General features: G+C 58.1%; 2 protein-coding genes across 2 annotated transcripts in view; both read right to left on the reverse strand.

Moving 5' to 3' along the window:
- The window catches only part of QSOX2 (quiescin sulfhydryl oxidase 2), a 37,094-nt gene extending 33,654 nt beyond the window's left edge, over window positions 1-3,440 (reverse strand). The window contains 2 exon segments of the mRNA XM_014781976.2: window positions 3,108-3,353; window positions 3,356-3,440. Coding sequence (XP_014637462.2) covers window positions 3,108-3,353; window positions 3,356-3,440 — 331 coding nt within the window.
- Window positions 3,441-10,042: 6,602 nt separating this feature from the next.
- The window catches only part of CCDC187 (coiled-coil domain containing 187), a 57,647-nt gene continuing 47,942 nt past the window's right edge, over window positions 10,043-19,747 (reverse strand). Inside the window, 8 exon segments of the mRNA XM_087419607.1 lie at window positions 10,043-15,124; window positions 15,630-15,706; window positions 16,212-16,330; window positions 16,628-16,767; window positions 18,107-18,200; window positions 18,408-18,639; window positions 19,041-19,110; window positions 19,285-19,448. Of these exon segments, the coding sequence (XP_087275733.1) occupies window positions 13,230-15,124; window positions 15,630-15,706; window positions 16,212-16,330; window positions 16,628-16,767; window positions 18,107-18,200; window positions 18,408-18,639; window positions 19,041-19,110; window positions 19,285-19,448 (2,791 nt within the window). The 3' untranslated portion in view covers window positions 10,043-13,229.

Here is a 19,747-nt window from a genome sequence, read left to right on the forward strand (position 1 = left end):
ATCTGCTCCTGCTTCCCCTGGCGCTCTGCTTCCCCGAGACGGAGCGAATGAGAGCCGAGAGAGGACAGATACCAAGGACCTGGCAATGCTGACAGGGACAGCGTTGAGGAAAGTTCCGGCAGAGACATCTCAGTGGTGGAGCACTGCCCGGGGCCAGAGGCGCCTCAACTCCCACCCAGAAGGAGGTGGCACCACAAACCAAGCTGACACCGCAGCTCCAGGCCAAGAGTCCAGGAACACAGCAGGCTTTGTTTTGTGAAGGACTCAGAAGTGACAGGCCTAAACCAGGTCTACATAAGCACTGGAATGACATCTGGCTATACCCAACAGTAGACCTTTTGTTTGTTAAGCCACCTTCCTATGAGGAAAAACACTTATTTTCAAAATCTTGAAAATGTCAGTGAAGAGCTAGAGTTCCATCCAAATCTTTTAGGAAACGAAGGTCTCCCTAAGCCATGAACAGAGAGGCCTTGCCAAGCTGCGGACGTGGAGCCCCACCGTCTGTAGACCACCCCCTCCGGCTTTCTGCTCATTCTGAGCAAATGGAAGAGACCAGTTAGGAGGCAATGGTGGGGGAACAGCAACGAAGCAGATGCTCAGCTAGCTCAGTGTTCCCCTCACCCTGAGGCAGTCTCAAGTGAGGGAGCAGAGCCTATACCATAACCACCCACCTTCCAGAAGCCACACTGGTGTAGAGACTGGGAGGGGGCGGCAGACGGGGAAAGCTGGCGGGACGCTCTCCATTTCGAGAGGGGTAGGGAGAGGCACCTGAGGGGTCCTAGTCCAAGGTCTGCGTGCCCCGGGTGACTCAGTGGACAGCCCAATTCACAGGCGACCGACTGGGACCAGAGTGGTGCCAATGGGAGTTTTGAGTGCACCGAGACTAGACCATGTGGGCAATGGGCACCCGCTCCCCTGTGGGACGGCCCACGGTGGGGAGCACGGCGCTGAGCAGAGTGGACTGCCGCCGACATCCAGGGTGAGGGTGAGGGTGGTTCTTCCCAACACATTCTACGGGGAGTTCACTGAAATGAGGCATAGAAGGGTGCTGTGGTCAACACGTGGGAGGCAAATGGTTAAGTGAGGAGCCCCCGCGTGTGGTGGACAACCACGAGGGGGTCACACGCCACACTTCCCTTTCTTGCAGGTGTCTTGTGGGCTTACTGTCCCTGAACAGTGATCCTCCAACTTCGGGGCTTGTGCTGACAGGATGCTGAGCCTCACGCCCAGTTTCTGACCCACCAGGCTGGGTTGGGGCCGATGACACATATTTCTAACAAGTCCTCAGGTGACCTCACTTTGGGGACCCCGAGTGGGACACTCCCCAGTGCCAAGGGCTCTGCCTCCAGGCGGAGCTGGCGCTCGGGCAGTGCTGCTGGCAATTTGGCTCTGGGGGCCCTCTGCCTGGGCACGGGCAGCCCCTCCTCCCCTGTCCCCTGCTCCTGGCCCCCCTGTCTTTCGGGCCTCACCTGTCTTTCACTTTCAGCCATATCTCCCTCATCTCAGGCCTGTTCTTCCTGCCTTGACTTGGACAACATCCAACCCTTTTAAGATAGCCTTATTTAGCTAATAGTTAAGTTAATTACACCATTAGGAATGGATTTCACTATCTTCCCTTTCAGAAATAACCTCCTTCCAAGTTCCAGGGACAACTGCCAAGGCTGGCTCAACTACGGAATAGTTTGCAATATTTGAATCTGGTTTGTGATTTTTATATTTCAGATACTAAACTGGAAAGAATCAAAATATGCACAAAATAGGTGACAAATGTCTTGCCAGAGCTACTTGCATTTTAATTTACATATCTGTGTTTCTGCCACCAAGTAACAAACGAGAACCGAAACGTTCTCTGTATTATTAAAGTGGTTGTTTGTTCTCAAAGCAAAGGCTTAAAAAAAAAACCTACTAAGCCGTGGTCTGTCTACTTCTTAGTCTCTGATCTCAGTTCTGACCAGGGCCGAACACTAGGGACTTAAGGAAACATTAGATCAAAGAACAAACCCTTTAGAATCAAAAGGCCCAACACCTCGAGGTAAGACAAGAAGGCATCTGAAAGACAATCATTTATAACTACCCACCAAACTCTATTTGGACTTTTAAAAAGTGTCTTTCTGAACCTGTTTAGATATGAGACAACTATAACAGGGTTGGATATAAGACTTAAAGACAAAGGTGCAGGAAGAAAGCTCAGCAATTTGTTACCCTCCTGCCCACTGAAACATACAATTAGAGGTTTGCTCAACATCGGCAGGAGTCCTGCCAAACCCTGCTCTTGCTGGGGACCAGCTCCTACTTCAGAACAATTTACCTTCCATTTTAAAGCAGGGCCAGCTTGCAGGAAGGATGCTGCAAATGCTCCCTTCCGCTCCAACTCTGCCTTTAGAGCAGGTGCATAACTTGGTGACTGATGAGCAGTCTGCAGCATGACTGAAGTGCCAAACAACAACGAAGCGTGGGAACACGCCCAGTGGTGTGGTGGATGACACATTTATCAAAGGCTGCGCATCTACGAACGAGGAACCTCCCAGCGAAATGCTCTGAAGGTCGTTTTTTGCTTCTATAGAGAAGTCCGCAGAGTGTTTGCAAGTCTAAGTTAGGGGCTCACTTGGAGTACCCACCATATGGTCAACCATGCACAACACAAGAGGATGAAAAAGAAGGACTTAAAGGGAAAGGGGCTTGGGATAGGAATGGGGATCCTCAAAGAATGGGGACTCCCGGCACTGAAACGGAATACTCAGGATGGGCTGTGCACAGGAAACAGCTAGGATAAAGTCCCCAGGGGGTTAATAAAGCTCTTGGGGGCTGGAAACTAGGTGTCTGGAAAGCTGGGCAATCCTGGGAGGGTTCCCCTGTCCCCCACTGTGGAGTGAGGGCCGGGGAAGAAGAGTTCTTGTCATTCCGACTTGAGACACATTCCCAGGATCTCACGGGGTTCACACGGGGGACATCCGGAGCGCAGGCCAGCGGTGGCCGAAGCGGGGTGGCTCTGTAGGGCAGGGGGAAAAGGGCCCGGGAGGCGCAGCGAGCAGGAGGGCGAGTCCCGCGGGCCGCAGGGTCAGGCCCCGCCGGCCGGGGTCGGAGTCCCGCGCGGGGGCGCGCCTCACCTCGCACATCCCCGGCCAGGGCCCGCCAGGTGGGCGCGTAGCCGATGCAGTGGCCGCACCACGAGGAATAGAACTGCACGAGCCACGCGGCCGAGCTGTTGGCCGTGGCCCCGCGCACGCTGCCGCTGTCCAGCACCCACACGGCGTCCTCGCCCGCGCGGTACAGCCGCGCCGCCCCGCCCGCGCCCGGCCCCGCCGCCGCCGCCAACAGCACGAGCAGCGGGGGCAGCCGCGCGGGCCGCGCCGGGGCGGGTGCCGGGCTCGGGCCGCCGTCCCCGCCGGGGCCCCCGGGCTGCGCGCCGGCACCTCCGCCGCCTCCCCGGCCGCCGCCATGTTGGGAGTGCCGCGGCGCGCCTGACCTTTCACCCTGGCAACCGCCGTCACGTGCGCCGCGCGCGCCTGGCCCCGCCCCGAGCGCCGGCGCAAGCCTCCGACCCCGCCCACAGGCGCCCTCCAGGCCCCGCCCCTGAACCCCGGCCCCGCCCCTCCAGGCCCTGGCCCCACCCCTTCGCCACCTCCGACGACCCCCATCGGAATCTGGGGCAGGGTCGCCGGGTTAACCATATGAAAATACAGGACGCCCACTTAAATGTGAATTTCAGGGGCCGGCGGGGTGGCCTAGTGGTTAAGTTCGTGCTCTCCGCTTGGGCGGCCCCCGGGTTCACAGGTTCGGATCCCTGGCACAGATGTACACACTGCTTGTCAAGCCATGCTGTGGCAGGCGTCCCACATATAAAGTAGAGGAAGATGAGTACAGATGTTAGCCCAGGGCCAATCTTCCTCAGCAAACGACGAGGCTTGGCAACGGATGTCAGCTCAGGGCTAATCTTCCCCACCAAAAAAAAAGTGAATTTCAGATAAGCATCAAATTGTCATTAAGTTTAAGTATGTCCCGGTATGTCCCGTATCTGAAATGCAAATTTAACGGGATATACTTAGACTTAAAAATGATCCGCTGCTTATCTGAAGTTCACATTTAACTGGCATCCTGTGTTTTATTTGGCAACCCCACCTGGAGCTTCAGAGGATCTGCCACCTGACCTTTACTTCTTAATAGATTGTAACTCTTGGAAAATGTAGCAAAACGTGCATGCAAACTCAGATGTGTTAGGTGCTGAATTTTAGGACTTTCGAGTCGACCACAGCTGATTTCTCTGCAAACCTAGGAAATAAAGGTTCATTGGACTTATTTGCTTAAGTCAACAGGAGACCTGGTTTTCTAATTGCTCTTCCTAATTGTTATGCATATCAAGATTTTCTCTGAACTGTGTGACCAAAACAAGAAAGGAAGGAAGTGGATCATAGAGCGATATGAGTCAGCAAGGGTCATCCATTGTCCTGGAAATTCACATTCTTACATTCCAGGCCGCCTTGCTCCTGTGGGTGATTAACTCTTCAATAAGTAGACGATACGATTTAAACTTAAACTACATTTACAGTCGTCCCCCCATAATCGCGGGGGATACGTTCCAAGACCCCACGTGGATGCCTGAAATGCTGGGTAGTACCAAACCCTCTGTATACTGTGTTTTTTCCTATACATACATATCTATGATAAAAGTTTAACTTATAAACTAGGCACAGTAAGAGATTAACAACAGTAACTAATAGTAAAATAGAACAATTATAACAATACACTGTCATAAAAGTCATATGAATGTGGTCTCTCTCTCTCTCTCTCTCAAAATGTCTTATTGTACTGTACTCACCTTTCTTCTTGTGATGATGTGAGATGATACAATGCCCATGTGATGAGATGAAAGGGGAATGACAGCGTTATTTTCAGACTGCGGTTGAACGCGGGTAACTGAACCAGCGGAAAGCGAAACCACAGATAAGGGGGACTACTGTATACCAGTGCAATCATCTCGCTGCTCACATTCCAGGGGGCTGCGTAAGACTGTTTGAGAAGAGGGTTTTGTTGTTGACAAAGGTCAGAACACCCTGGATAAGATGATCCAAACCAAAGGGCCCCTGGCCGAGACCCTGGTGCCCTCCCCGTGTCCCACCTCTCCCAGTTCACTGTTCCCCCCTTCCTTTTTTTTTTTTTTTGTGAGGAAGATCAGCCCTGAGCTAACATCCATGCTAATCCTCCTCTTTTTGCTGAGCAAGACCGACTCTGAGCTAACATCTATTGACAATCCTCCTTTTTTTTTTTCCCCCAAAGCCCCAGTAGATAGTTGTATGTAATAGTTGCACATCCTTCTAGTTGCTGTATGTGGGACTTGGCCTCAGCATGGCTGGAGAAGCGGTGCGTCGGTGGGCGCACCTGGGATCCGAACCCGGGCCGCCAGTAGCGGAGCACGCGCACTTAACCACTAAGCCACGGGGCCGGCCCCTGCCTTCCTTCACTAACATTCACTGGGCTTCTGCTCCAAGCCAAGCCCTGGAGACCAAGCAGGAATAAAACCAAGCCCTGGTGCCACTGGGTCTGCCTTCCAGGAGAGACACCCCAAACAAGTAAATAAGTAAGACGGAGATAAATGCTATAAAAAGCAGTAAAGCAGGGCAGGGGGAGGGGGCTGTTCTACCCAGGGGGGCCAGGGAGGCCTCTCTGAGAAGGTGACCATGGGTGGAGAAGGAGGTGTGAAAAAAGGCAAGCAGACCAGGCAGAGGAACTGCATGTGTAAAGGCTCTGAGGTAGAAGGGGTCGAGCACGTTGGAAGAACAGCAAGGAGGCCAGCGGGGCTGGAGCAGGGTGAGCCAGGGCAAGAGAGGGGAGCAGAGAAGCAGCCAAGAGCGAGCCCGCGTGGGGCCTCACCAGCCAGGCTGCAGACTAGTGCCCTGCCTCTGAATGTGGTGGTGGCCACGGGAGGGTGTTGAGTGGGGATGTGGTTCTGCCCTGCTGGCTGCTGTGTGGAAGGGGCAGGGTGGAAGCAGGAGACCCTCAAAGAGATGGTGGCACTCAGGTGAGGGGTGGGTAGCAGTGCAGGTGAGAAGGGTCAGACTCGGGGTACGTGTTGAAGGTAGGACGGGGGATCAAATCCAGGGTGTGAGACAAGGGGGGATCACATCTGCCAGCAGGGTTTTGGCCAAAGCCACCGGAAGGCTGAAGTTGCCCTGGGCTGAGGTAGAGGACTGCAGGGAGGAGCGGGAGAGCAATTTTCGGGGTGAGAGGGGAAATGAAGAGCCTGCTTTGGACCTGATGAAGTCCAGAGGTCTTTTCAACATCTGAGGGAGGTGTCAGGACACCGGTTGGCTGTGTGAGTCTGCAGCTCAGAGGGCACCTTGGGGCTGGTCGGGGTCCCCACGGGGCACAGCAAGGACAGGAGAGGGCCGGCCACACGCTGAGCCCCGGGCCTGCAGCCGCAGGGCTGAGGCCGATGAGGGAATCAGAAGGAGCAACGGTGAGGCAGGCGGGGAACAGAGAGTGTGGAGGCAGGAGTCCAGGAAGAATGTGCAAGACCAGACGGAAAATCAAGAATGAGAACCAACTGACCCCTGGATCTGGGGAGGGGACTCACTGGTGGCGGGACAACAGCGGTCTGGGTGGATGGGGGGACTGAAGTGTTTTCAGAAAGAATGGAGGAGAAGAAGAAGAGGCAGTGGGGACCCGGGAGTCTTCCCAGGAGTTCTGCTGAAAAGGAGAGCAAGGAGAGCAAAGAGACCGGGTGGGGGCTGCAGGCCGGGGGCGTGGCGGGATGGAGGACTTCCAGGGTGGGGTCGGGGATGCGAGGAGTAGGAGGGAAGAGGAAATCCAGCCTGCCGGCAGGACCTGAGGCTGGAAGGGACAAGGGACAGAGAGAGGCCCCCGCGCCCCCACGCTTGCCCAGCCCAGCCCCCCTCCTTCTCTCTCCTAGGGAGCCCCCCCTCCAGCCCGCCCTTCTGAACCCACCAGCATGGTGCTCCTGCTGCCCTTGGGGTGGAGCCCAGGCTCATCTCAGCCTCACATGGCCCCTGCCCCCAAAGCCACTGACCACAGGTAGAGTGTTGGCCTCAGCCTGGAGGGGCATGGCCACAAAGTCACGTGACAACTGTTGAGCAAACAGACCAGAATCTGGTCATCCAGTCAAGGCTGGGCTGCTGGAAAGGTTCCTGCAGACCACGCACACACACCTGCTTCACTCTTGCTGATGGTCAGAGCATGGTCTCAGTCTGCCCAGGCTGCCACAGCGAAACACCACAGACCCGGCGGCTTAAACAGCACATGTTTGCTTCTCACAGTTCTGGAGGCCGGACAGCCGAGATTGGGGTGCCAGCATGGTCACTTTCTGGCGAGGGCCCTCTTCCTGGCTTGCAGATGGCCGCCGCCTTCTGGCTGTGTGCTCCCATGGCCTTCCCTCTGTGCAAGCTCACGGCGAGAGGGACGGGGAGCTCTCTGGTGTCTCTTCTCTTAAGGGCACTAATCTCATCATGGGGCCCCACCTCAGGACCTCACCAGACCCTAAGCACCTCCCAAAGGTATCTCTTAACACCATCACGTTGGGGGCTAGGGCTGCTACATATGAATTTTGGGGGGACACACTTCAGCCCACAGCAGACACCCAAAGCCACTTGCAGGGACCATGCCCCTCCCCCACTCCAGGTTCAAGTCCCACTGTCACTGCAGCTCATCCAGGCGCTAGGGGGTTGGAGGGGAGGTCTCTGGGACCCTGCTCTTGGGGCAGCCGGTGGGTGTGTGTGCTGGCCCCACTGAACGCCATTAGGGTTCTCCTGGCCCCTCCTCAGCCCTCAGGTGGCCGGTCACCTGCTCTACTGGCAACGGTCCCAGGGCTGAGTCCCTCCTTTCCTGTTGTGCAAATCCCCTCCCCTCACCCGGTATCCTCAGGGGCTAGAAGGGATTGCAAATAGCAGCACGGTGTCTCTCCTAGTCTCGGGGACCTGCCCCCACCACATGGGGGAAGGAAGCCCAACTTGGGGGAGCACATTCAGCATGGCAGGGTAACACCCCACCCCAAACCTGCTCCGTGAAATTGAACCACCAATGGAACCAAGCTTAGCCCAGCATGGAGAGGCGGCACCCCAAAAACGCCACCGCAGTTTCTCAAATCCAAATGCCACTGGCCCCACCGCACACAATCGATTTAATAAAAAGTTCTTAGGAAAAGCGCCAATTGTAAAATGCAGCCCAATTCAGAAGCATTGAAACGGGAGGAGGGGAGGTGTGTCTATCTTAGAATCCGAGAAACAAGACGATGCAAGATTCTCGCTTCCACTGATCAGCCAGGCCTGGCTGGAAGCCCTGTGCCCCACCCGGTGACCTCCTTAGATCTCCTCCTCCACCTGCCAGGGAGGTGCCTGCACTGCATGGGTGCCTAGACCCGGGGGATTGCGAGAAAAACCTTCGTGTACGTGCTACTGAGGAAGAAAACACGTTGCCAGAGACAGTTTTCAGAGGCCTCAGAGAGAAAGATGCACTCTGATTTCAAAGGGGTCAGAATGTGGGAAGACCTGCATCTTAGAGCTGGTGAAATGAGGCACTGGTTTCCTGTTGGGGAAACTGAGGGCATCGGGCCAGTACCGTGCTTACGGGCACATGGCATGTATGTGACAGAGGGGTCTCAAACCTGGGTACCCCCAACACCCAGGGGGCCTGTTCTGAAGCCTGTGTCCGGGACAAGGCAGAACCCCCTTCCCAGCCCTGGGCTCCTGCCTTTTGGCATGTGGTCATCCCCGGTCATGCCAGCTTGTGCCAGCCGGATGGACGTGAGCCCTGGAGGCCAAGGCTGGCTGTCCCTTCTCTGACACCCCCCAGATGGGACAGGTTCTGCTCAGGGAGAAGGAAGATGGGGGCAGACACACTCCAGCTGCAGCCCTGGCTCCAAAGCGGGCACTACCTTCCGTGTCACACCCTTCGGTTGGCGTACCGAATTCGGGCTCAGCTGCTTAGGAACGCCACCCGTTCTCTGGAAAGCTTACAAGAAGGGTTATTCCTGAGTACTCGCCATGTGCCAGAGACGGAGCCTGGTGGGGACAATCCTCTGTGTCCTCACAATGACACTATGAGGAGGGCAGTGATTCTGGGCATGAGGCATGGGGACGGCGGCCCTGCCGTAAGGAAGAGGTGGAGCAGGACTTAGGATGCGGGCTCTTAGCATCACTAAATGCCTGTGCTGTCATGTCACAACCTGGATGGACACGGCCTGAGGGAAAAGGGCCCCTACAGGTGAGCAGGAGGCAGCGGGAGGGCCGCAGGGAGCCCCTGGGGCAGGGCCAGCTGTGTGTGTGTGTCTGTGTGTGTGTGCGTCTGTGTGGGATCCTGTCCTGTCCCCCGAGCCTGCAGTCAAGTTTTGCAAACACCACCACCTGCTCCCAGCTGTGCTCATGGGGCATTAGGGAGGGGCCTCTGCTGGGGGCACAGGAGACGCTGGGTGGGGCACAAACACCAAGAATGGCGTTTTGGTGTGTGACGGCTGGCATAGGGTGGGCGGATAGGACAAGGGGCTGTGGGGACAGATGTGCAGCTTGCAGACATTCTTCTGGAACCTCAATGCTGCCTGGGGAGCCAGTGTGGAACGGGACTAACTTCCCGAGCCTGGTTTTGTCTGGGCACTCACCGGACAGCCCTGTCCCTGGCGGCAGGAGACCCTGAGCCAGTGGGGACCCAGCTCCACCTGGAGGGCAGGCCTGCTCGCTCATCTCCCGCCCCACAGGAGCCAGGTGCCCCAGCACGGAGGGCGCCGTCTCAACGGACGCTGCTGTGTTCCTGGGAGTGACCGGCCCTCACGGCCTTCATTTGTGCTTTGAGAGTGGCTGTAAAAGGACTCTAAGCTCGTCTGACAATTTGGGATTTAAAGTGCTGGAGGTGTGTTCATGGGCATTTTATGCAGGAGGGAGCGGTTAAATGGGGAAGCCGAGAGACAGATCACAGGAAAATTAAATGTGGGGTTTAACTGAGAAATAATGATTTTCTATGAAAGATAACGACTTCTCTGGAGGCTGGTATCAAGATTTATTGGCCCCAGAGGTTACTAGGGATTGAAGCTGAGGCAAGTGACAAGACCCCGGAGGGGAGTCATCTTGATATTGAAGTCTGGCCCCCCGTCATTGTATCTGAATGCCAAAGCCCTCAGCTCTGCACGTGACGTTGGCTGAGATTAAACGTGTCTGACACCTTCGGTGGACATACTTTTTCTCTTCCAGCCGATCATTTTATAGCCTCAGCTTCTCTCGGATCCAGCTGTCATCAGAAGGCGTGGCCAGGATTTTCATTACTTCTCCTCGACCAATCTCCCTTCCCGGGTGCGGGGCCACAGGCTGAAAAATGACTCCAGCCGCTCCACGTGCCTGCCCGGCACCCAGGAAGGTCATTTCGGGAGGCCCTCATTCCAGCTGCAAGTGCAACCACAGCATCACACTGAGCCGTCAGCGCCCACCCCACAGCCACCAGACGGGAGGCTATAGAATTTGAGGCAAATCTGCAGGGTTTCGATGTGGGAGATTTATTACCGTGCCAAACCTGTGTGTGTAAAATACATAATTCCTCTCACTTGGCCTCATAAATCCAAAAGGGTCAGCAATAAATAGAAAAAAATAAAAAATTACAGACTAATTTGTTCAGAAAACTAGAAAGGAATCAATAAGAAAGCTGTAGCTCAAAATCTGTTTTGAAATTGTGCACACAGAGGATGAACACATTTTCCCCCATGGATCCAAACCTCTTCTGCTCTCTGGGGTGGGCTTGGGAAAGGCTGAGTGTGGAATCAACATGAATTATCTTAGCTGGTGCTTCCCTAGACCATGAACCCACCCACAAGAGCTGGCATGTGACCAAGTTCGGCCCGGCAGGCTGGTCCACCTGGACCGGAGCGGCCGCCCCAGGGGCCGAGGCCTGGGGAAGGGCTGTCTGGAGGGGGCTCCCACCTCGATGCAGGGGGCCCTGCAGTGATCTAAGGGGCCTGAGGGGTCCCTCACCAGAGCTCCAGGGGACAGGGCACAGGCAGCACCTCGGGGCTCTGCCAGGCCCGCTTTGCAGGCGTCTCCCACTGTGAACCACAGGTGCGTGCAAGTCTGTTTCCCCAAAGGTCCATCAGTGCGGTCAAGTGAACAAGCTCCTCTCCTAAAGCTGGGGAGCCTGGGGCCCAGACAGGGGAAGCCGCGTCCTGGAGGGATCAGCACCAGGACAGAGGTTTCTGAGGCCAACACACTGCCCACCTGGTTCTGGACTCCCCAGCAAGCAGAGGTTTTCCAATTCAGGAGGAGAATTGGAAAAAGACGGATGGATAGATACGTGGTAGATAGATGATAGACGGATGGATAGATAAACAGATGATAGATGATAGGTAAATGATGATAGATGATACAGACAGACGATTGCTAGATGGATGATTGATAGACAGATAATAGACAGACAGTAGGGAGAGAGACGGCTGCAGGACGTGGAAAGAAACTTCTCAGAGGTCCAGTCACAGTACAAGTGAGCCCATCTCAAGAAATCCTAACCACGTTAGGAGCTAGATTTGAAAGCTGCTTCCCTTTACAAAAAAGTGACTGCTGGGCTCATTTAAAAGCCACTTCTCCAAGTGCACAGATGATACGATTCAGGACAAAAATACTGAAAATATTGAAATGACACACCCCTCATCAGGACGCTTGTGTTGTGGGAAGCCACGTACATTAAGAGTGTTACCATAGTTTCTAGTGAATTCCTTTGAGCCCAAGCTCACGTGTGCTCTCACGTGGGAACCAACACACACTCACCAGCATTCTGATCTTACTGGGGAAGATGTAGCTCAGGCCCCACACTGTGGCCCTGAGACAAACCTCGGGGACCTGGCAGACAGGACTTGAGGATCCACCGTCGTCCTAGTCTGGACACTGGTGTTCTGCGGCTTCGGCCAGGATAGTGGCGATGGCTACAGCACAGCCCTGGGGGAGGGCTGGGCTGCAGGGACCGGTCAGAGCCCACCAATGGCTTGTGGTGGTGGCGCCTATGGGCAGAGGTCACTGCTGCAGTGGCCTGCCTTTCAGGCCTGCGCCCGTGCCCGTTCCACTGACTTGGCCCCAGGGCCGCCCTGCCCCCAACCTGCTGAGACCCCGTCCCCAAGGGCCTGCACGCTGGCTGGTCCTGTTTCCTTCCCACGGTTCATCTTCTCCTGACTTCTCTCCCCACAGGAAACCCTCTTTATGCTTGAGTCAACATTAATTTCCTGGACTCTCGCCTGAGCACCGATGCTGAGACAAGCAGACACTCGGGTAAAGAAGAAAACCTGGAGGGCCTGTGGGGTCCTCAGGACTTCCTTGCAGAAGCACATCGCCACAAGAGCCCACCTTTAACACCTTTGAAAACACTGGGTCCACGCCGTGTTAGGGGGCTCATTCGATAATGGACTGCCCGCGAGGAAATGGGCTCGTTTCTTCCAGAAGGAGTCCTGAGCACATTCGGGGAGGCCTTGGCCCACCCACCCCAGAGGACAGGCCTGAAAGTGGGCTGGCCACGGGTAAAGTGACCTTCAGCCTTGAGTTGCCACTTCCTCTAATCTACAACTCGGGCACACACACCCATCACCTCGCCACAGGTAGTTGGCTGGACACAGGGAAGGCACCTAGGCCCTCGGCCCTCAGAAGTCAAAAGCAGTAATATCGCCACGAATGATTTCCCAGGAAAGCTGAGACGCACGTCAGTGTGGACGTGACCCCCAGCCCACCTCAACCCCTTGCTTCTGTGTCTCCCCAAAGCCGCTCTTTCTTCCTCTCTTGGCTTTGCTACTGGCAGCTGTCCTGGCAGGTGGTCTCTGCGGCCCGCTGCCAAGTTTGTCCTCGGGAGCGGCTCCCCCTCCCGGCTCCCCGGGACTGTTCTCCCTCAAGTCCCTGAGCTCCACGCCTTCTCTTGGCCAGCCAGCCTCCCGACACGCCCCACACAACCCTATACCTTCCTGCCTCTTAGTCTCTTCTATCAGGGACCTCCTCAGGACCCTGATGGAAACAGTGGACCCAATGCCCAGAAAAACACAGACGGAGCCCATCTGCAGTTGATGGCAAGGAGTCACCGTCTAGTCTTTGGCCCTGATTCAGATGACCATCTGCACAGCCAGCCTCGGGGTGGCGATTCCGCACAGCGGCTCTGCCCTGGCCAAGTCCGGGCTTCCCAAAGCCTCCCGCACGCACGCACGCACAATCCTACAACGATATCTCAGACGATGACACAGGTCTGTGCATCACCGTAGGCCCTCCACCATCTCCTCAGAAGTCCTGTCTTCCCCAAGACTGCCCAGTGGCTGCTGTGTGAGCCTCGGGAACACGGCTGGCACCCGCCAGCTCCTCTGTCGGTGGGCTGCCCGGCTGGGCCAGCTCTGACAGCACAGCTAGTGAATCGCACAGGATCCTTCTGGTGAGCTGGGTGGAGACCAAATCCACCACCTCGGCTCTCTCCACACCCAGGAGATCCACGCAGAGGCCTGCACCCAGAGAGGGAGCAGGGTCCCCCCGCCCAGTGCCAGACAGCCCTGTGTCACCTGCCGCCAACAGCATTGGCAGCCCCTCCCCCACCATCCAGGCCACTCTGGACAGGGTTGGGGACTGCGCTGACAGCCTTGGGAGTCCCCCTGGGGCATCGCCTGTCCCCCTGCACATGGAGGACCCTGGTCAGCTGACTGGCTCAGACCACTGGCCGCCCACAGCCTGGTCCCCCACAACAGAACATGATTTACCCAATTCATCCCCAAGGCTTCTGCCCTGTCCAGCTGCCCCCAGGCAGAGCCTCGACTCCTGGGGCCCCGGGGACAGTGCCTCGGGCAGGCCCTCCCCGGACAAGGAGGGCAACTTGCCAGCGTTAAGGGAGGCGTCCTCCCCCTGGGGGCCCAGCCAGCCCCCTGGACATGTGGCGTCTTCGGGCGGGGCAGGGAAGTCCTCTGAGTGGAGGCTGTCGGCGTCGGCCTCACTGTCTGCTGGGAAGATGTGAGGCAGGGGAGGGAGGTGGGCGTCCCAGTGGGTGGAGGAAGAGAGGGTGGCACTGCCACAGGACAGCACCTCATCGACAGGGGACAGGATCTCAGGCAAGACACAGCCAGCCAGGGGGGAGTGGGCTTCCTCCGGGACAGAGGGGCTTCCGCTGCCCCCACACCCAGGCACCCGGCTCTTAGCTGCTGGAGCTGCCAGCCCACTGGGGTCCCCAGGAGGAGCCTGCGGGCTCACAGGGACCTCAGGCTCAGGTGAGGCCTGTAGGGGTTTCCTGTCGGTGGATGAACTCAGGTCAGCATCCTGGGGCCCCTCTGGGCAGCCAGCCAAGGCCTGCGGAGGCCCAGTCTCTCCTCCTTTGCTGAAATCCACCCCTTCAGATGCCAAGGTCCTCAAGGGAATGGAAAGGGAAGGGTCTACGTCACTGGAGGAAGAGGCTTGGCATGGAAATGCCATGCAGGCAGCCTTAGGGGACGTCCACTTGGCTTTTCCTGTACTTGATCCACTGGTCAGGCTCCCACTGGCTCCAGAAGCTTCCTGTCCCTCCCCAGGGTCCCAGGAAGGAAGTGCCCCTCCAGGTGCCTCGCTGCTTTCCAGGTCGGAGGAGCCTCCTGCAGGCAAGGAGCACCCTGAGGCTATCTCGGCACCAGCGCCAGGCTCTGGCAGATTCTCTTCGTCCCGGACCTCACTGGACGCCACTGACAGCTCCGACCCTGACCTCGGAGAGGGGGCATCGGGGAGAGGCAGTGGCCAGCCCGCCCGCAGAAGGCCTCGCACTGGTTCTGGGCCTCCTGACACAGGGGAGGAGCTGCGCAGGGGACCGGCCCTGCTGCCCTCCGGCCTCTCCCAGGTCACCTGCCCTCCGCCCTGGGGGCACCCCCAGGAGTCTCCCGCAGATAACTCCCCAGACCAGCCGCAGTCTGCATCCGGGGTGTCCCCGGCTTCCCAGTCCGACAGGGAGATGGAGCTCTGGGAAAGCTGGACCAGGATGGCAGAGGCTTTCTGAAACTCCTGGAGAGAGGGACACGACAGGCCGCTCCCAGAGGACGAGGCCGAAGACCCCGAGCAGGTCCCGGGAGCAGACTCGGACGCGGGGCCCAGGTCCAAGGGGGCTGTGAGCCAGGGCAGGGGGCTGCCCTTGTGCTGGGCGCATGGCGCCATCTCCTCAGCTGCTGCAGGAGCTGCAGAGAGAGGGGAGTTTGAGGACAACACTGCCGTCCCTGAGGACGTCCCCCCAATGCTGGGAGGGGCGGCAGCCCACACTCCCAGCCCCTACGCCAGTGGAAGAAAACCCCAGACAGAGGCAGAGGGCGCGCCTACGGTGTCAGCGTGGGGCCCCTTCAATTCTACGCGGTCATCTCAGCCCCATCCACCCGACATGTCAGTGAAGCACGTCTGGGCGGACATTTCCGAGGCCCAGGGATCTGGCCTCAGAACCGCAGCTGCTGTTCAGAGACTGAGTGGCTGGCTTGGCCTTGTCTTCTTTCTGTTAGATGTGACGGTTCAGACAGGGAGTCTACCTGCTGTCATGCACCTGCCGCTGGGGACCCTGGGATGTGAGGGGACACGGAGTGGCTGCGGGAGCAGGCTGGCTCTGATTTAGAAGCTGGTCTTGCATGACCCTTAAATGGGGACTCGATGGTCCTTGTGCAAAGCAGGGGGCCCTTGAGGGGGGCAGGGAATCACCTGGAGAGGCGGTCAGCTGGGCAGCTTCCTGCCAGGAGAAGGGGTCATGGGGGTCCTCCTGCCAACAGGTCTCTATCCTGCAAGCACATTCAGGAAGTCCGGGGGTGCCCCCGGGAGGGAGCCCCATCCTCCCAGCCTCCTCCCCAGGACTCAGGGTCTCCGCAGGGTGCCTTCAACTACCCAACAAGCTTGAAAAACATGCCTGCCAGTCACCTGCCCCCAAAGGGAGGTGACCCTCAGAGCACAGGGCTCCCCGGGTTGGGGTGAGGGGCCTGTCTTTAGGGGGTCCCCACTGAATCAGGCAACTGGGGGGATCACCATCTGAGAGGCTCAGAGGCCCGTGTTCCCTGGAGGGACCCCTCCTGCTGCCCCCATCGCTGGATCCTGGGCCGATTCACTGGGTGACATCTTTATTGCCAAAGGGGGGTCAGACTCAGGAGAGCTCGGGGGTGCACAGCTAGGCCAGGACGAGGGGCCCCAGGAGAGAGTGAGGGTCTTTCAGGGAGAGGTCAGGGAGTGCTGGCTGAACTGTCTCCAGGCCCCAGGGTCCCACCACCCAGGCAGCCCTCCCAGGCCCCACACCTCCGCTCCCCTGACCAGCTTTCCGTCTCGTGGGGCTCCCCTGTGGGGCTGCCGGCAAAACCCAGCCCCAATTCCGATCCCGCTTGGCTCGTGCTGCCTCCAACCACCTGCTGGAAACACTGCGGAGAAACAGCACAGTCAGGGCGTGGCCACTCTGCCAGGGCATCGGCCCACCTCTCTCAGCTGTGGATAAAACCCCTGGGCTCTGTGACCAGGGTAACAACGACCATCCCCCTAAGAGGTCCATGGAGACCCCCACTCACCAGACACCCCTCCTCCTGGGCAATTTCAAAGACCCATCAACACCCCATCTGATGGACAAGGGGATCCCCTACCCAGAGCCACAGGCAGGGCCCGACAAGGCAAGGCCAGACCCCCACTCAGCCTGCAGAAAGCACAGGGCCAAGCCCACTCACGCTGGCTTCCCGGGGGCTGCAGGGACCCTCTCCGGCCAGGGAGTGGGGGCTCCGGCCCTGGAAGCTCCGTGCATGGCTTTCCATCAGAAGCCGGGTCTTCTCCTCTGCTGACGAGGGGCTGGGGTTGGTCTGGGGGTCTCCTGTGAGGCAAAGGGACTGTCAGAGCCAACGGGTGCAGGAAGCAGGACACGGAGGGCATGGTGCCCAGGAATTCTGAAGCCATGTGAAAAAAATCTTAAAATTCAAACCAGCTGCAACACTTATTTGCAGTAGTTGGTTAGTGCAAGGACAGAAAAATATGTGGCTATCTGCCCCTAAAATTACCCTGTTGTTGGATAGTTACTGGTATGAAGTCCCAGAAAAACCTTTTAGAAAAATTGTTTAAAATTTAGGGACCTCTTTATTTTAGTTTTGGGGAAAAACCCCCCCTTGTGACTTGCAAACCCTTTGCCATAACTGTTCTCCTGCCCCACAGGGACTCTCCAGGGGCTGCGCTGTGGAGCTCCAGGCTCTGCCTGCTTGGACGCTGGCGGGGAGGGGGCGAGGAAGGGCGGTAGGAGCAGGCCTTGGACACGTCAAGGTCACCCACAGCACAGCTGAAGATCAGCCAAGTGGGGACACGGAGGGGAGAAGGGGGCTACAGCAGGGCCTCCACCGAGAAGCTCCTGGAGACTTCCATGTCCGTGGGTCATCTTCCTACCCCTTCATTCCACCCTGGGACCTGGCAGGTGTTGGGACAGCAGGCCCAGGGGTCTAGCACGGTCCTAAGGCCGCTGGCCTGAAGGGATCAGAGCTATCTGGCTAAAGCCCAGATTTGTGGAACCTCTGCCAACATGGGCTCTCATCCACAGCCAGTGGTAGGCCACGTGGAAGGACCCCTGGCTTCCCGAGGACCATGATGGGGCTTCACCCAGGGAGCCCCTGTAGGCACAGTGTCCTGAGTAGAAAGCAGCCAGCGCCTGGTCAGACAGACCCAGTGCATACTCTAGACCGCCCGGTCACAAGCTCTCCCGGCAGCCCCGAGGGCCTGGAGCGGCTCTAACCCTTCACCTACACCACAGGCTGGAGGGCGAGCTCCGAGATGGCATCCGGGCACTGAGACAAGGCGGGGGCCACGTGACCCCCTGGCTGTCCAGCCTGCTGTCTCCCACAGCGAATGAGTCTCCTCCTGCCCCGGAATTCAGTGCGTGTAACAACCCCTCGTCAGCTACAGAAGACATTTATGACAACGCTGGTTTCCAAGTCACTCAAAGATCTGTTCCAGATCAACAAAGTGTGACTGGAACAATCAGAGCAATTATGGCTGAGCTGCCGCGTCGCCCATGAGACACGGAGCAGGCGGATCTCCCCCTGTGCTGGGGTTAGTGTGGTTTTCCTCCCGGGCCTCCCTGTTCTGGTCCAGCGGCTGGCACAGCCTAGGAGGGGACCCACGGCAGGTGGAGGAGCTTCTGGCAAGGCCCACGCAGGGGAGCCCCCTACCGTTCCCAGGGGACTTATCCGGGGGCGGCTCCTTCGCCTGCTGGAACCAGAGCTGAGCTGCAGAGACACACCCCTCCACCTCGCCCATCTGCGTCTACAAGAGGGAAAGAAAGATGCTCGTCCTGCAGGAGCCACTTGGGAGAGGGCACCAAGGATGGGGACTGACGGGGACCCCCACCAGCACACCTAAGGGCATGCTGGCGCCGGGGCCCCAACCAAGATCAGTCACACATGGCAGAACGCGGGGAGGGGGCCCCTAAATGGGCAAATGGGGGGAAGGTCTTTCTTGGGGTTTGCATACAGGTGAGGCTGGGCCGAGGGGCCGTCCAACATCCAGGGAGGTCACCTGCTGAAGGCTGGGTAGGGGGACACAAGGCTGCTCCCCAGGCTCTGAAAGACACACAGACCCAAATATTTTGGCTTCTACCTGTCCTTGGGAAGAGCTCCCCAGAGCTTGGGGACAGTCCCCAGAACACGGGGAGAGCCCCCAGAACTCAAGGAGGGGCCTCCAGAGCTCGGGGGAGCCCATAGAACTGCTGAGGAAGCAGAGCTAGTCCCTGAGGAAGGTTCTGGAAGATGCTCCTGTCCTCCTGCCCCTCCTTCTTTGGAGCCCAGTCCTCCGTGCACCCCAGGCTCCCTGTTCCCTGGGACCCCTCCTAACCCCTCCTCTACACCATCCTCTCCTTTGTCATAAAACCCACCTGTCCCCCCCGGCAACCCTTCCGCCCCCTCTACCCTCAGATACCGGTGACCAGAGACATGGCTGCAGGCCCAGGGGGTCTGTTTCCACAGACCCCTCAACACTCCACCCAGTGCTTCCCAGACCGTGTTTCAGGGCACCCTTGGGTTACAAGATATGTCCCGGGGTGACACTGGGAGGCTGGAAGAATTCATGAGCACAGCCCTGGAGCCCCCTCTGCAACTCACCGCTCACATGTCCGTTCTTATCCGCTTACAGATAAGATGTGTGCGGGAGGCCCTCCTGCAGGCGGGCCCGCTGCCCACTCAGAGAGAGGGATAGAGAGGAGGGGGACGCCCCCGCAACACGGCTCAGGCGAGGCTCACTGGGACGAAGGTCTGTCTGACCCCGAGCCTGGTGCTGCCCCAAGTTGCTGGGGCCCACCGAGGGAGTGACCGTCTGTCCTCGGGCTGCCACTGCCACTGCCCTGTCTAGTTACCTTGGCCCATATGGCTGTGGCTCTCCACCAGCCCGCCTCCAGCGTCAGGCCAGCTGCCAGCCTTGGGAGTGTCCTCTCCCCGTGCCGGCCTCGGAGGCTGTAGGTGACAGTCTGCTGCCAAAGTTGCCCCGGGGGGTGTCCCGTCCTGCTGCCCAGTGAGAAGGCTGCAAGGCAGTGCAGAGTGGCAGTGACTGCCTGCCCAGGCCACTCCCTCCCAGGGTGACCAGCCCTGACCAGAACACTCCACAAGTGGAACAACACGCGTCACCTCCTGCGGACAGCTGAGGTTGGTGGCCAAGTGGTCAGCACACGGGTGAAGGAAGACAGGTCCTGGCCCCTCCCTGCCCAGCAGCTTTTCAAACAGGGCCCATTGCCCCCAGATGAGGCCATTGCTGGGGGTGACACGGGGCGGACACAGCACTGGGGCGTGGTGGCAGGGTGACGTCCACCTGTCCCCCAGCAC

This window comes from Ceratotherium simum, chromosome 29, assembly GCF_057802395.1.
Source record: "Ceratotherium simum simum isolate JZ-2026a chromosome 29, ASM5780239v1, whole genome shotgun sequence".
Classification (NCBI taxonomy): domain Eukaryota; kingdom Metazoa; phylum Chordata; class Mammalia; order Perissodactyla; family Rhinocerotidae; genus Ceratotherium; species Ceratotherium simum.